This window comes from Lycorma delicatula, chromosome 4, assembly GCF_047948215.1.
Source record: "Lycorma delicatula isolate Av1 chromosome 4, ASM4794821v1, whole genome shotgun sequence".
Taxonomy (NCBI): domain Eukaryota; kingdom Metazoa; phylum Arthropoda; class Insecta; order Hemiptera; family Fulgoridae; genus Lycorma; species Lycorma delicatula.
The window spans coordinates 91,041,451-91,058,689 of NC_134458.1; the positions used below are offsets into that span (position 1 = coordinate 91,041,451).

The following is a 17,239-nucleotide window of genomic DNA, read 5'->3' on the forward strand; positions in this document are numbered from 1 at the left end:
CCACTGTTACAACAGCAGTGCAAGGATAAGCATTGTCTTAGAGAAACAAAATTGAACCTTGTTTCAATCTACTTCTTGAGTGTATCGCTAACTTTAATTTTTTATTTAACAGAGTTAATTAATATTGTTCTTTGGTTTATTATTGTTTTTATTTTTTTTTTAGTATTAAGGAAACTCTAGTAAACAAAACTCTGAATTCCAAAACTTAATAGCCATATTCTTGCTCCTGATGAAACTGGTTTTGTCTTTGTTCAAGAAACATCACCAAGCTTCCTCTGCGCACTTATTAATTCAGGAGTATAAAGCTGGACCGATATCTCATCTCAAGACTAAAAAATTGAGTAATCTGTCTTTCCTTTTCTTTCAAAACTTGAAGAAGTCGAGTCACGGTCACTTAAGATAACATTCTCTATGCTTTGATATAAAGAAGCAGGGACTCATATTTTTACACTTTTTTATACTGTAATTTCATTTCAATATTTACTGTACACTCTCAACACTAATTCCTTCCTTACTTCTATGATGGTTGTGGTATAGTTATCAGAATGATGTGATATTACAGATGTAGCAGAGATTCTTTGTCACCAAGTATGAGATTTATTTTCCACATACTCTTCCTTCATGAAATGACTTCATCCAACAGTTATACATTCAAGCTTTTATTCCCAAGCTGTACTTGAAGTTAAATAGAATCTCTAAAGGCTTGACTCTCTTGTTCAAGAGATAATTTTTAATGATTCATATTCTTAGTACAACTTATTTGAGCATCACTACAGTCACTTGCTGATGGATTGGGAGAAGTTTTGGGTCCATGTAAGTTGCAGGTTTAGAAATATCTGAACATGTCTCAAAGAAGATGGGATTACAGATATGCTACAGCAAGGAAGGCAAAAAGCCCTCATTTATGTTCTAGCAATCCTTATATAATTTGTCAAAATGTATTTTTAGTTTTTCTTGTTACTTTGTAGCTGTGTAAAACTCTGTGACCCTGTTTCAATATTCTCATGCCTAGATCATGTCTTTATTTTATTATTTGCAGGTACTGAAATAAGAAAAATTTATATTTTTCATTTTTGTTAATACAATGGCTTTTAAAATGTTTTATTGGATTTTTATAGATCATCCTGATCCACCAAGATTCCCTGAAGTCGATAAGATTGGACAAGATTCTTTGGCACTGACATGGAAACCACCTATTTGGGATGGTGGTAGCAGCATCACGAATTACCTTGTTGAAAAACGTGAACATCCTATGAGCAGCTGGATTCGAGTAGGAAATACAAGGTAAGTGTTAAATATGTATTCTTCAAATCATAATTTTTAAAGTAAAATATATTCATAAAAGGATATTAATCTGCTTCACAAATAGCAAACATTTTAAATTTTACTACGTTCCCGTGTTTATCTAGTTAAGATTTCTTTCATTATTCATGAATTTGTTTTATTCTTATTTATTTTCAAATTGAATTTCTTTTTTTTTCATTACTGAAATATTTTATCACATTTAATTTGATTATAATGTTACAGATTTACAACAATGGCAGTAACAGGATTAAGTCCAGGTCATCAGTATGAATTCAGAGTTTATGCAGAAAACGTATATGGTAGAAGTTTACCGAGTGAAACAACAGAATTGATTACAACTAAAGATACCGGCAAAAAACCTGTTAAAAAGAAGCAGTATGAAGGTAAATTTTAGTTTAAATTAGTTATTTTTAAAAATTGATAAAAATAACGTTCACATATTATAGTTATTTCCATATCATGTACATATATTTTCTAAAAATAATGATGGCAGAAAATATTATTAGCATAATTGTCATACTGTACCAAAGATACTTTTCTCTCTTATAGTTAATAATATTGGCTGCATACTTATCCAACCAAGTTGATAAAGCCTTTTCATTTTAGTTTTATACGCGTTAGATTATTGTCAAATTCTGAGTGCCTTAAAAATAGCAAAAATGCAAAAACACCCTTAGAAATTAAAAAGCAGTTATACCTAATACAGTTGTTTACATCAAACTGATGCAGCATGTAATTTTTAAATTTATTCTGAAGTGTAATTAATAGCTAAAATTTTACTTCTACCATTCTACTCAAAGAAGAAATTTTCTTCATATTTTTCAGCTACAGATTAAAAATGTTTGGAACAAAGAAAATAAGACATAATTGTAACAGGGATTGTAAGAATTAGAAGTTTTTTTTATAAACTCTCTAAAAACATAGTTAAATAGTTATTCGTATGTATTTTTGCTGCTGCACAAAATCTCCTCTCATCCTAACAATGCAGCAATTATTTTAAGAGCTGTTAAACAATGCAAAGATAAAATCAGTCAGAGTAAGAGAAAACATATACTTTTTCAACTGGCTCTTTTTATAAGACAAATAACAGACTATCTTGTTTTAATAGATTTAATGGCAGAATTTTACCTAATATTTTCTTAAAAATTGCTGATAGTTGAAACTTTTCTATAAAAATTTTTTTTTCAGTTTTCTCACAAAATTTTTAATTAAAGAGTTTAGTTTTTTAATGAAAGTGTGTGATTATTTTATAACTTTTTATTTTTATTCTTTACAGTTGATGAGCATGGGAAGAAGATTCGTGGACGTGCTGAAGACAAAGTTAAAGACTATGATCAATATGGTAAGTTCATTATCTGCATATGTGCAAGTATTTCATTACAAATGCCATACAAATGTAACTGTTTTTTTTTTTTTGTCGTTTTTAATATTTTAATATTAAAGATGTTATTTAGTATCTTAATTAATAAGTTGAGTGAATTATTAAACTATAATATTTCCCCTGTAAAATTATTATTGAAGTACATATATTATTTATATATATGTTTTTTTTTGAAAATACATTTTTTTTTATTTCAGTGTTTGACATTTACTCCAAATATGTACCACAGCCAGTTGATATTAAAACAGAATCAGTATATGACTACTATGACATATTAGAAGAAATTGGCACTGGAGCATTTGGTGTAGTACATCGTTGCAGAGAACGTAAAACTGGAAATATCTTTGCAGCAAAATTCATTCCAGTTTCACACGCAATGGAAAAAGAATTGATTAGAAAAGAAATTGACATAATGAATCAGTTACATCACCCTAAACTTATTAATCTTCACGATGCATTTGAAGATGATGATGAAATGGTTTTGATCTTTGAATTGTAAGTATTAATATTTATAAATTTATCAAATTATTTAGTTTAAAAATAAGTTGTGATTCTAACAGAATCAGAAATGTAATATTAAATGTGATAAAAAGTGAAAATTTGTAAATATTGTACCTTCATGACTGTGTTGAACATTTTTTAATATTTCTATACTAACTACACTACCTCTAATGTGGGGCTTGCATTTCTACCTTGACAACATTTTCAACACTACAATATTTTTTCATGCCATGCAGGACAGAAGGTGTCTATTTATTTTAATTTTTGATATTTTATGTGATAATTTAGTCTCGAAAATCTCTATAAGTAAAATTTAATAATTTAACTTGTTTTACATACTTTATAACTTTTTGTCATAGACTTAATTTCATTAACATTTTTGTTGTAACTTCATTTATAATTTTTTTTTTAGAATCTAAAGAAATTTAAGTGCTCAACAGTTTTCTTAAATTATTATAGTAGTCAGTTATTTAAAAATTCATATTAGAGTTTGCATATGTAATATTTACAAAATTAATTTTTTCCCACTTACTGCTTTTGTTATTTTCTCCTCATTTAATACTTTCATTAACTCTGATTTATCGGAACATTTCTTTAAATATTAAAATTATAGAGAGGTATGTTTACCATCTCAATCACTGAAATAACCATTCGCTGAGTTTTAATATTTTAAATTATGTTTTTAATTAAATTGTAAAAAAAAGACCTAATTAAGCAGAGATTTCTGTGGAAATACTTAACACGGAAGAGAAAACAAAAACGTAAGTTGAAAAAATTAATTTTATAAATAATTATATTCTGCCAATTAGATGCAGGGCAATGAAACAGTACTAAATAAATATAAATATTATTATGTGATTCTAATTATTAATTTTCACAACAGTAACATTTTGTTTATCAGATAACAGTATAAAACACATAACCTGTATCCCTAACTGTGTTTTCCATTCCTTAATTTAATTACGTTTTAAATTTCAGACATAATTATTTTAATAACTTTTATACTACTGAAGAAGAGATTTATTATTAAGCAACTGTAATATCTAGCTGTTAGTACTGTACATTTAATGAACTTTTAAGTTTTTTATTAGTTTATGATAAAATTGTCTGAATTTTTTCTGTTTTGTTAATGTTATAGCTTATCTGGTGGTGAATTATTTGAAAGAATTACAGCAGAGGGTTACACTATGTCAGAATCTGAAGTAATCAATTACATGAGACAGATCTGTGAAGCCATCAGACACATGCATGAAAAGAACATCATCCATCTTGGTCAGTTATATTATTTTATAATTTATTTTTATTGTATTAAAAATTGTTTACCTCAGTATTTATGGTTAGCTATGATTAACTTGAATTCTGTGTTGAATATAAAATTAGATTAAAATAATAACTCTAGATAGAAAAAAATCAAAAGGTTGAGGAAAATATTTTGCCTATCAATGGTATACCAATTATTTGTAACAATTATGTTGGTAATAACATTTTTATATGGTTTCCACCTCTCCCCTTATGTCCATCCATTGAAGAAAAAATCTGCAGAAAGCTTGAATGGCCTATGATGGAAAAAAATGCAAACAGAATGATAAAAAATAAACCTTTGTATATTCCATTCTACATATTGCAAATTACACAGAATGAAAATCCCTTGGTAAGGAAAAGGCTGCTGCATTCATGTATAATCAGTCTGTGATCCACCATACAGCTCTTGCAAACAAATATTAGGTAGATCACACTGAGAAAAGTATGACAATCAAAGGATTTTATTGAAAAATAAAAGGTCCTAATCAAACACTGATTCCTCAGAGAAACAGATTCCAGAAGTTGTACTGGACTCCATAGTGAGAAGATATAGTACCACATCCTTTTGTGTTTTAAAAATGAGAAAAGAAGTCTCTGATTTGCTTTAACCTGACCAGAAGTACTACATTTTCTTATTGGAATAGAGTACTCAAGATACATAAAAATAAAGTAATAATTAAATAATCTTTAAAATATAAAAACTGTATTAAAATTTTAATATTATTTTTTTTTTTTTAATTACAGATATCAAACCAGAAAATATTATGTGTCAAACTAAGAACAGTACGAATGTGAAACTCATTGATTTTGGTTTAGCAACAAAACTTGATCCGAATGAAGTTGTAAAGATATCAACTGGAACCGCTGAGTTTGCTGCTCCTGAAATCGTTGAACGTGAACCAGTTGGTTTCTACACTGATATGTGGGCTGTCGGTGTACTCGCATATGTTTTGTAAGTTGCATGTATTATATTTTATCTATCATTTGTGACTAGCCCAACTCTTTATTTTTAGTTTTCAGTTATGAAAATTTTATATTCAATAATTTTGGTTCATTTTTTCATTAACAATTAATAGGTTTATATAATTTTCATCTACCATGGACAAAGATATACCTAAAACAAAAATTAATAGACTTATGTACTCGTAGTAGTAATTCTTATGATGATTCTTTAGTTTACTTAACTGTCAAAATATTATGTAATATGTCATTTATTCTGATTCCAGGTTGAGTGGTTTGTCTCCGTTTGCTGGAGATAATGATGTAGAGACATTGAAGAATGTTAAAGCCTGCGACTGGGACTTTGATGAAGAAGCATTTGCAAATGTTTCTAATGAAGGAAAAGACTTTATTAAAAGACTATTGATTAAAAACAAGGAGTAAGTATTTTTATATCTTCTTTCTTATTCACTCACATTTGCACGCACACGTATATAGACTTACATCTATAGTGTAAAGTCAAATCATATAGATGAATTAACTTTCTAAAATCTTTCTTTTTCCTATTTAGCCTCTGATATTTACCATTTAGATAATAGCTCAGAGGATGAATGAGGATGATATGTCTGAGTGTAAATGAAGTGTAGTCTTGTACAATCTCAGTTCGACCATTCCTGAGATGTGTGGTCAATTGAAACCCAACCACCAAAGAACACTGGTATCCATGATCTAGTATTCAAATCCGTGTAAAAATAACTGACTTTACTAGGACTTGAACACTGGAACTCTCAACTTCCAAATCAGCTGATTTGGGAAGATGCGTTCACCACTAGACAAACCTGGTGGGTGACTTTTTAAAATCTAATTCTGTTCATTTCACTATTGAAGACATTGAAATTTTCATCTGTAATTCGAATAATTTTTTTATCTGCAGACTCATTCTGTATAACTAGTAAGATAAATTCAAAATTTTGAAGAAAGTTAAGGAATGGACCATATATATTTTAAAGTAACTGGTATCTTTTAATGAAGTAATATACACTGGATGAATCAGTCTGCTATGAATTCATTTTGCGGAACTTTTTTATGAAATTAAAAAATTCTTTAATCAATAAATTGATTTTCTGGGTTCAGAATTGGAAGAGAGAAGTAATACTTTATTTATTATTCCAAATTCTAAAATACTAGTATTAAAATTATTAAATAATTTATTTTCAACATTATGTACAGTAATTATTTTTTCTAATTAATTATTATCAGTCTGTTATAACAGCTCGTAACAGAAATCAAATTTATCCTTATCTATTTATACAATACTTGATCAATCTCCCTTTCAAAATTTAAGAAATTGAAAATTACAAAAAAAATATTCTAACAGTTAAAAAGAAATCAATTTATTGTAATATTTATGATACCACAGTAAATAATATTTATAGACGTGAATGTAAATTACTTTGAATTTTAGAAAATTATATAATTATTTTACTTTAAAGAATGTAAATTTCAAATTTTTAAATATATTTTTGTTGTGATTCAAATTATAAAAAATATCGATATATTTATATTTATATATATAAATATATATATATTAAAGACTAAAACTAAAACTCAGCAATCCACCATAGTACAGAATCTAATAATATTTCTTAACCTTATTATTACTTCTTCATATGTACATCAAAAGCACTCAAGGATTTTCCTTCATCATCAGTTGATCAAAAATTAAAAACTTTAAAATTACACATTAAAAATTAAAACTATCACATATATAGTGTAAAATATGCAGTCCAAGATTAATATTAAATATTAAAAATTAAACATTCTTAACGTCAGATATAAATTTTTTTTTCTTTTAATTTTTTTAATTTCCTATACATGCCTGTGGCCAGCCACTACATATAGTACTGTACTAATATTTTATGAATTTTACTTTAATTTACAAAAGTGCTGCCATTTATAGCAGCTTTGATAAGAAAATCATTATCAAACTCTGTCTGCAGATTAATCAAGCTAAATTTTTGTATATATAATATCTTTCTAAAATGTCCAATTTTTTATCATTTTCTTTTGTAATTTCAATTATTTTAAAATCCGTTTCTAAATTGTTAATGGAATGTTTGTTAGCAGTTAAATATCGGCAACTATAGAAAGTTTTAACTTATTGTTCTAATAATGTCTAAAATGTTCTGCAAACCTTGCCCTAAATGATCTATTACTTTTCCCAATATAAGTTTTATTACAATCATTACATGCTATTTTATAGACACCACATAAATTATTAGAATCATAATCACTATTATGGAATTTTAAATGTCTTATTATATAGTTGTTCGGCTTATATTCTGGTTTATATTTTTCATGATTATAAACATTAATCAAAATTTCAATAACATTATTAGTATAAGAGTATTTTATATAGATATTGTCACTGCCATGCTTATTATTTATAGGTTTCAATGTTGTTGTTGTATTACTAGATTTTAACCATTGTTTTTTTATAAATATTATCAATTAATGAGTGCTATATCCATTTCTTACTGCAATACTGTTTATGATATTTATTTCTGTATCTAATTTTTCCTTGTTGTTCTGTGTGTAATATATCACTCTATTCATGTTTGTAAATACATTAATTTTGTGTGATCAAGGATGATTTCATTTTCTATTAATAGTTACTTTAACCAAAAATAATTATTAACTAAAAATTATTTTTAGTTAGCTTTAGCTTTGATGTACAAATGAAGAAGTAATAATAAGGTAAGAAATATTATTAGATTCTGTACTGTGGTGGATTGCTGAGTTTTACTTTTAGTCTTTAATGTAACTAGTACAGAGGAAGATATGGACAACAATAAAAGAAGAATTGATTTTACAAAATTAATGTATATATATATATATATATACACACCAGTAAAATAAAATATTTTTTTCTTTTAGGAAACGAATGACAGCACATGAGTGTCTCTTACATTCCTGGCTAACGGGAGATCACAGCGATCGCTCAGCCGCAATCAGCTCATCGTGCTACACTAACCTGCGAGATAAAATTAGAACTAAATATGAAGATTGGGACTCATATCCTGTACCTATCGGTCGTCTTTCAGAGTACAGTGCACTTCGTAAACTGCATCTTGAGAAATATAGAATACACGACACATCATTTGGTATGAATTTTACTTTCTGTATACTAAACATTGTTTAATGTATTTTCTTTTTCCTATTTATCATAATCATCTTAGCCTTTCATTTTTTAGCCTTAAATTATGTTATCTTTCATAACTCTTCTGTATTGTAATTTTATTCAGTTCAATCATATATTAAGTAACCAGTCCTTAAGTTTTTCTTATTTCTTGATCATTTTCTTTAACTTTTCTAATACTATATAGTAAGAACTACAAAATCCAATGAAAAGATGTTCTGTTTGTCTTAAAGTGTAAATAATTATTTTAATTTTACTTTTTTCTTTTTTACAATAGTAGGAAGGAAGTTTGTTACTTGTACAGATAACTGGAATACTGGAATTATTGGGGGGGGGGGGGGAGAGAGCTAGCTGATAATAGTGGAATAGATTGAAAAACAGCAGTGTAAATATTCCCTTCAATGCAAACCTTGTCAAGTTGATTTTTTAATGATTTTACAAGGCACATTATGAATCAGATTATAATTTTCTTCCTTTTTTAATTAATGTTATTTTTTTCTGTTATTATTCTCCTTGTTCGTCCTTTATAGCAGCAGTATCTTGGTTTATTTTATTTTTTATGTGGCTTGAAAACATTGAAATAATCTCACTGACCTGTTGTATTAAAATACTTCAAGTGGTGTCATAAAAAGATTTCTTAATTTCCTTCATTAAAAATCCTATCCATTTTAATCCACTCCTTCACCACCCAAAGAAACCTTGTTTTATCCAATTGAATTCTGACCTATGATTTATTTTACAAAGGTGAAATATGAAATTTTTAGTTGTCTGATAGCTCTTGAATTTTGAACAGTCTTAAGACATTCTAATAGTTATTTCTAAAATCTTAGAGGAACTTTTATTTCTGCCAGAGGATTCCTTTGTGTTTTATTTGCCAGAGCAACTTAAATGAGTAATGCTCAATGCAAAATAATTGTATTCACAGAATACATGAATTTTATTAAAATTAGTTCATACTAAAGTTGTTTTGGAACACTAATTAAAACATATAAACAGATTTAATCATAGTTAGTGGAATAAAGATAGTTAATTTTTTTTTTAGTATTGTTATATATTTTAATGCAAACTTTTTATTCTATGAAGTAATTGATTTCCATTTTAACAGTAACATACATACCAGATATAATTTACACACGATTCTGAAATTAATTATATCATTTTTATTTACTTAGAGTAAATTATAATCAAATATTACTTATTATTTACTTTCAGATCGTAGACAGGCAGCTCCACGATTTGTTATTAAACCAACAAGCGCATTTGCATATGAAGGACAGAGTGTAAAATTCTATTGCAGAGTGATAGCTATTGCTACTCCAACACTTTCATGGTTCCACAATAACCAAGAACTGAGACAGAGCGTAAAATTTATGAAACGATATGCTGCAGATGATTATACATTTGTTATAAACAGGGTAAAATGTGAAGATAGAGGTGAATACATTATTAGAGCAGAGAATCATTATGGATTTAGAGAGGAAGTTGTCTTCCTAAATGTTCAGCGTGAGTGATCAAATAATTATTTTACTATTTACAGTAATGTAATAATTTTTTATTTATTCTTTCTTTTTGTAAACTTATTTATTAGAAAATATAAAAATATTGGTTACAAATAGAATTGACATAAAAATAATTATATAAATTGAGATCACGCCTTATGGTTAAAATGTTGACTTTAATCAGCTAATAAAAGAGTCTAGTCTGACAAAGTTTTTAAATCCAGCAAAACACAGGTATTTGTATACCAGATATAAATGGGGTAAACCAGGTATAGGTAAACATTTTAGCAATATATTATGAATTTTTACTTTGTATTATGAAGTTCCCTACTAAGTAGAGGTTACATATGTAATGCATTGCTCTCAACTTAAGGAGTACATTAATCTATTCTTCACATCTATTTTCTTATGATTGTAAACCACAGGATGCACTTTAAGTTATAAGAGGCAGTAGTAAAATGTCTTTGTCTGAGAGTAATGATGTACATTTATCAAGTCCCTGTAGTGAACACAGTGTGAAGGTACTACTTGTAGAGCTAAACACCTCCTGCATTGTAGACGGCATTTAATGTCAATGTGCAACACTGACTCAATAAAAAAAGCAACAGAAAAGCAGTTTTATGCCTCAGTTTTCTTACTAAATCCAGCATGAAATGTTTGTTATCTTTAGTACGACTGCCGATTTCAGAGTGTATCATCTCAGGTTGCCTACAACATTTTTGATTATGCCATAACAGTCACAATCACAACCATGCATATAAGAATTCTGAACTATATTATTACAGTTGTTTCCCACAAGAGTAACCCTTCATAGAGTTATAAATCTATCTTGCATAAAACACAATATTTATTTTTTATAGAAAATATTTCTAAATTTCTTTTAAGTTTATTATTTATCAATATTATTCTTTCTTATTTTTTTGGCAGCTCTACCAAAGACTCTACCAGCATACAAACCTGAAGTTCAACCAGTTCGCAGACGAGAACCTCTTGCTTTTAATTTCTGGTTGGAAGAAAAGGAAAGCGCACCTTGCTTCACATTCCTACTGCGGCCACGTGTTATGCAGTTCCGACAAACTTGCAAGCTTCTTTGCTGTCTCTCTGGAAAGCCATTCCCCACTGTAAGTTCTGTTTTTCTTTTTTCTTCTATTCTTATTTTACAGTATTCATCATAAATACTGATTATTTTTTTAAGTGATTATTTTAGTAAACCTACACATTTTTATTTACTGTCAGTCTATATTTTTTATAAATAATACACTCTTTGTTTTACTTTTAGGTTAAGTGGTTCAAAGGAAGCCGGGAACTATCTAAATATGATTACACAATGTCACATTCAGATGGTGTTGTCACAATGGAAATTGTTGACTGTAAACCTGAAGACTCTGGAAAATATAGATGTGTTGCAACTAACATCCATGGAAAAGATGAAACAAGCTGTGTTGTCATTGTAGAAGGTAAGTAGGGGTTTTTATATTTTGAATTTTGTAATATGTACATTTATAGATATATATATTTCTATATGTTTTAATATTGATTAATAAAATATAATTTGTTTGTTAATTTATTTTTTATTAGAAACAGCTGAAAGAAAAGAAGAAATAAATATCATATCATCTGTTTCAATTTTAATTTATTTGAATTATTATGTCTGATTAAAAAAAATAAAATAAAATAGTACTTATGCTTTATTTTAACCTCCACTTTTTTTTAATAAAAACACTATCATAAGTTATTAATTCTGGTAATGTTTTTATCCATTGTTACTGATTTTTTTAAATCATTATATTTAATATAATTTTTAAATATTATTTATTTTTTTGCTTGTTGCTACATACATAAAAAAACAGCAGTACATTAGTTTCTTGAAGAAGAAGCTTACATAATGGTTTTCTAGAGTTTAAATATTAGAGCATAATAATAATAATAATAATAATAATAATAATAATAATATAAGAAGCATAATAATATAATAATATTAGAGTATAATAATAGTTAGCTTATTTTTATAAGATGTTAAAGTTTTTTAAATCTAATTTTTTGAAGTAAAATGTAGAGTATGAGGTGATGTTACAGGTTTTCTTTGTCCCTTGGAAATTCAGTGATCAGATAGTGTACTCGTACCATTTACTTTCATCTTAGTAAAAAAAAAGAAAATCTTTGTACTATTTCTTTTAACTTTATAATTATCATGAGTAAATAATTGAACAATTCTGGTAATTTAGGGATTATTATTATCTTTCTAATTTTGAAATTGAATGCCAATCTTTAAAAGATTTTCTCTATGTATAAATAATTCTAAAATTAACATTTTCATGCAGTTAACATTAAAACTATTTTTTTAATCAGTATTTTCTTTGATATTTATCTCATTAATTGTTCTCTTCAAGTAACTACCTCTTCGTTATTTTCTGCTCATACATTTTTATTATGGAGAAATTCTTGATTCTCAATATCTGTGAAAAAGCCAGGGCAGTTGTAAATGATTGTATATTTTATTATTTTACATTCTAAAAGGAAGAAAACCATAAATAATTTATCTAATATAAGACAAACAATATATTATATATAATCAGATATATATTTTATTAAAAACTGGAACAGCTTATTACAAATAAAACCATATGATTGATAGTATTTCATGACAAGTTACTACGTAATATTTATGATTATTAATATAACTAAAATAATTAGGTTAGTAAAACTATTGATCAATTTATTATTAAAAAAAATTGTTAGGTTAGGTTAAGATAATGTAAAAGTACATATTACTACTTGACAGGTTGACATCAAGATTTGGAATATAATTACTCTTATTATTCACTAATACATTAGAAATTATTATACATGACTTAATATTTGTTATATAGTAGTTGTGCTCATTTTTATTAAATATATAAATTTGTTTGAATATGTGTGCATGTGTGTGTGTGTGTGTGTGTGCATGCTCATGTCTAAATATCATTGTTATACTACTTTGTATTATTAGTAAATAATTTGCATATTAAATGTATCTTGAATATTATTATTTATAGATATTTTACATTAATATTTATGCATTAGGTATGAAATAAGGTGACTACAAATCAGTTTGGAGCAGGTGATAATGTGATGTTTAAATAAATTCTGTAATAATGTAACCTACTTCAAGTATTATTTCTTTTTATATTAAATGAAACATTTTATTTATCTTAAGCATGCACAGTTTATGTAGTTGTATTAAATTTTTGAACTCTCCTCTTTTTTTTTAGAACTGATGTACTTGTTTTAGTTGTTAGTATTAATATACCTTTTGCTTAGTCTTTTTTTGTAGTTGCTTTTAAATATCTTATGAAGTATGCTTAAAAAATAAATAATTACAGACTAATTTCTCTTTGAATTTGTATATTTATGTATTTTCTATGCTATATATTAATTGTTTTGATCTCCTCTTTCTTACTTCTTGAAATAACAAAAATATGCATTTCTGTTTTATTCAATTATCTATGATTAAATAAATGGTTGAAATAAAATTTGTTGTATTTATATTTTAATAGAATATTCTTTTTATTTTAGTTTTATTATTCTTTTTAATCTCTTTTAGAACATATTAAACGTTAATCTTTTCCACTTTTGACATTTAAGTATTTTTAATAAAATCATAATTTCATAAATATAATTAATAATGAAATGAAGTTATTCTCTGCTAATAATTAAAATAATATGAAATATTTTAATTATTTTTTTTAATTTAATCATTTTTTACTAAAACAGTAAGTAGTTGCAACTTACATTTACCCAGCTATATTTTACCCAGTAGGCACCTCAGCCATTCATTTGGCTTTTTCTGCCACCATTGGATAGGAAAGAAAACCTTGGGCAGTTCCTTCACCATGAAACAGAGTCACCACCTTGTTGAGTTCCGATAAGATAAAGCTGCCCTCCAAGCTAATTAAAGGTGATGTCACTGATGGAATGAGCATGACACCTGATCCAGTAATTCAATGAAAAAGGAGTGAAGGATAAGGAAAAGAATGATGATTTACCAACAAAAGGACGGTGTTGGAATCAAGAAGCTGGTATCATGATCTGTTTGATTTTATCTATATCCCAGCAAGACTAGCATTTTTCTTCACTTTATCATCCAAGTATAAAAATTTAATAATAATGGACTAATGTTTATTAAAATTCTGCAAAATAACAATTACAATCTTACCAATACTATGAGATAACTTTTCAAATTCACACATCATCTTCAGTTGCAAATATTAAATTTATATTAGATAGTCCATTATTACCTTTATGCATTAATTTTTATGTCTGTCACAGTTATTATTTATATATAATACTTATTGATTTTTTATTAATAATTGTCACATTAAATATTTTTTAAAAAAGATTATTACATTACAAACCTATGACTTTCAGTTAAATTGGACTGATCCCAGTTGCTCATATTAAATTCTAACAATTTTGAAGAATTAATATTAAACAAAAGATGTCATTTTTGTGATTTTAATCTATTAGAAATTGAATTATTGAACACCAGTTTTTTGGTATGCCATATAATAATGCAGAGTGAGTAATGATGCATTTTTTGAAAATTTTTCATTTACTTCTTGCAGATATCCACAACAGTACATTAGGCCAGATCAATCAAGAGCAAGGTAAACAAAGCCTATGATTCTGCAGCTAGATAACGCAAATAGCCAATCCACTGTTGCTTTCTCATATTCTTTCCTTGTTTTGCCATCATTCCAATCTTTCTCACATGTTATACATAAAATACTATGTAGTAATTTATAATGGTTTTTTTATACAGCCACCTACATTTTTCTTTTGTTTTGGTTTTCAAAAAATTGGGTTTTATATTCAGTCTTTTGTTCTGTTTTAATTCTTATCTTCATTTCATCTGGATTATTTGAATTTGAATAAGTATTTATTTCCTTAGTTTAGTTTGTTAACAGAAGATTGCAACTGGGTAAAAGGTGTTACAGTTTCTATGGAACAGTAATGTATTTGTTTTGTACTGATAAAGAGGAAATTTTACAAAATATCACCCTTAATGAAACATTGTATCCAGCTGGAAGGTGATTGAAAATTTTCATTCAGAAATAGTGGCCATTTTTTTGGACAATTTTTTTAAATACAGTATAGTGGTCCATTATTTTTCTTTAAATAGTCCAGTAAAGAAACCAACAATATTATAAGTTAAATTATTGTGACAGTGAATAAAAAGTCACCACTGGCTTTTCTAAACAAAGAGTGATTCTTGTATCGAATCTGGATATCAGATTTGTACTCTACAATGTAGTCATATATTAAATAGGTTTTTCATTATTTTTTTTTTTTAACTAGAAACCTGGATGTGATGAAGATGCTAGTATTTAAGACTAATCTGGTACACTGAAACAAATATTTTTGATCTTGGTTATTTTCTTTAGATTGTTTTTATAAATCATTTGCATTATCATAGAGACATAATTTGGATGAAAATATATGTAAGAGTTGAGAAGTAAACGATGATGTTGTAAAGTGGAACGATTAACATTATTTTTAATCTTAAGTTAACTTATTTACTGTATTCTATCTTTATTAATATTTTAAGTAACAGCTTTAGATGCTTGAAAAAAAATCTTGCTTATTTCCCTATCTTCTGTTCTATGTTCTTCATTAGGCCTTGGCGCAACTCAAGAACAGACTGAATTAGCACATAATTTCATATACTCTGGAGGTAAATCTTTGTTTGTTTTTGATTTTTGTTTTTAAATAAATATCTATTTTATTTAAAATTACAATAGTTTTGTACATATTTTTTCTGATTTATTTCAGTGTACAATTAAAATATAAATATTTTTTGTAAAAATATATTTTTAATATAATTGTAGTTTAAAAAGAAACTGTAAATAAATATTTTATAGATTTAAAGGTTTAATTTTATCTCTGCTTATAAATTAAAACGGAATTAAATGACAGTACAGTATATGCCTATATACATTATTATTTATATAATAAAAAATGTATTAGCTGGCCTAAAGTGAATTAAGATGCTAAAGATTGTTCACAAATAATATTACTCTCTTAGAGTGAGATATGAAGATAGTCATGATTATTAAGTAGAACTGAAAAGGCATTATAAGGACCATATATTAAGGGAATTAATTCATTGTGTAATATTAGCATTCAGTTAATCTTTATTTTTGTATATTATAAGGATTTAGTTATTAAAGTAAATGTAAAACAATAACATACAGTCACAATTTTATTAGTTCACACATTTTTCTTAATGTTAATGACATTTTTATTTATTTACATTTTTTGTGATTTTTTTACCATGTTGTGCAATAATAATAAAAACAATCATAAGCTCTTTTCATTATAGAAACATTTTCATGATCGTTACCCAGTTATTTTTTTAAGAAATCAAAATGTAAGTACTGTAGTCATTTGTCATTATAATTAAATATCTTTTCTTTCTTCTCTCTTTTTATTATTATTATTCTTTTTAAATGCTTAATCATAGTTTCCATTTATATTGAACATCTTTCTTCTTAGATCTGTCCTAACAGAACATATAACATAACACTGCATGTACGTATATAACATTCAAATAATTTTTCATTTTTTTCTCGGTTAATTCTGTTATTTTTTTTAGTGATGTACTTTCTGAACCCTTTTTTTATAGTAAATTAATCCACCCTTCATCTTATCAATAATATTTAAAAATAGTATTTTTCTGTGCAAATTCATGTGATTTTTTTTTTTTGCATTTATCACTTTTTAAATTTTCACAGATTAGTCATCACCATTCAGTATCTCATGTAGATAATGTTTATTATATTATGGATCTACAACTCAGTTAACTACACATTGTCTACTTAATGTAATGAAGTTGTTCTCTAAGAGTTAAAGCATTACTTGTTTTCAGAATATGTTATATGAACATGTTACAGTGATATTTTTTATTTTAACTAAATTATAATTGTGTTTGTGAGTGTACATGCATAAAATGTTTGTATGTTTTCAGAATATATATTAGTTATATTTATGAAAGTTATATACATCTTATTTGAATAACTATAAAAAAAAGTGTATTAATTTCTTATAAATAGATTATAAAATTACATTAAGGTT

General features: G+C 26.4%; 1 protein-coding gene across 50 annotated transcripts in view; it reads left to right on the forward strand.

Annotated features, from left to right (window-relative positions):
• Positions 1-17,239, forward strand: part of bt (projectin protein bent) — a 432,362-nt gene that overhangs the window by 400,073 nt on the left and 15,050 nt on the right. For 49 of the 50 annotated variants that reach the window (XM_075363582.1, XM_075363590.1, XM_075363591.1 and 46 more), the window contains 12 exons: positions 1,119-1,284; positions 1,528-1,688; positions 2,582-2,647; positions 2,884-3,181; positions 4,326-4,459; positions 5,234-5,441; positions 5,716-5,868; positions 8,366-8,592; positions 9,840-10,130; positions 11,054-11,247; positions 11,406-11,583; positions 15,783-15,839. In XM_075363582.1, the coding sequence (XP_075219697.1) occupies positions 1,119-1,284; positions 1,528-1,688; positions 2,582-2,647; positions 2,884-3,181; positions 4,326-4,459; positions 5,234-5,441; positions 5,716-5,868; positions 8,366-8,592; positions 9,840-10,130; positions 11,054-11,247; positions 11,406-11,583; positions 15,783-15,839 (2,133 nt within the window). The remainder of the gene's footprint in view (positions 1-1,118; positions 1,285-1,527; positions 1,689-2,581; positions 2,648-2,883; positions 3,182-4,325; positions 4,460-5,233; positions 5,442-5,715; positions 5,869-8,365; positions 8,593-9,839; positions 10,131-11,053; positions 11,248-11,405; positions 11,584-15,782; positions 15,840-17,239) is intronic. The other variant, XM_075363597.1, reaches the window with a different exon arrangement.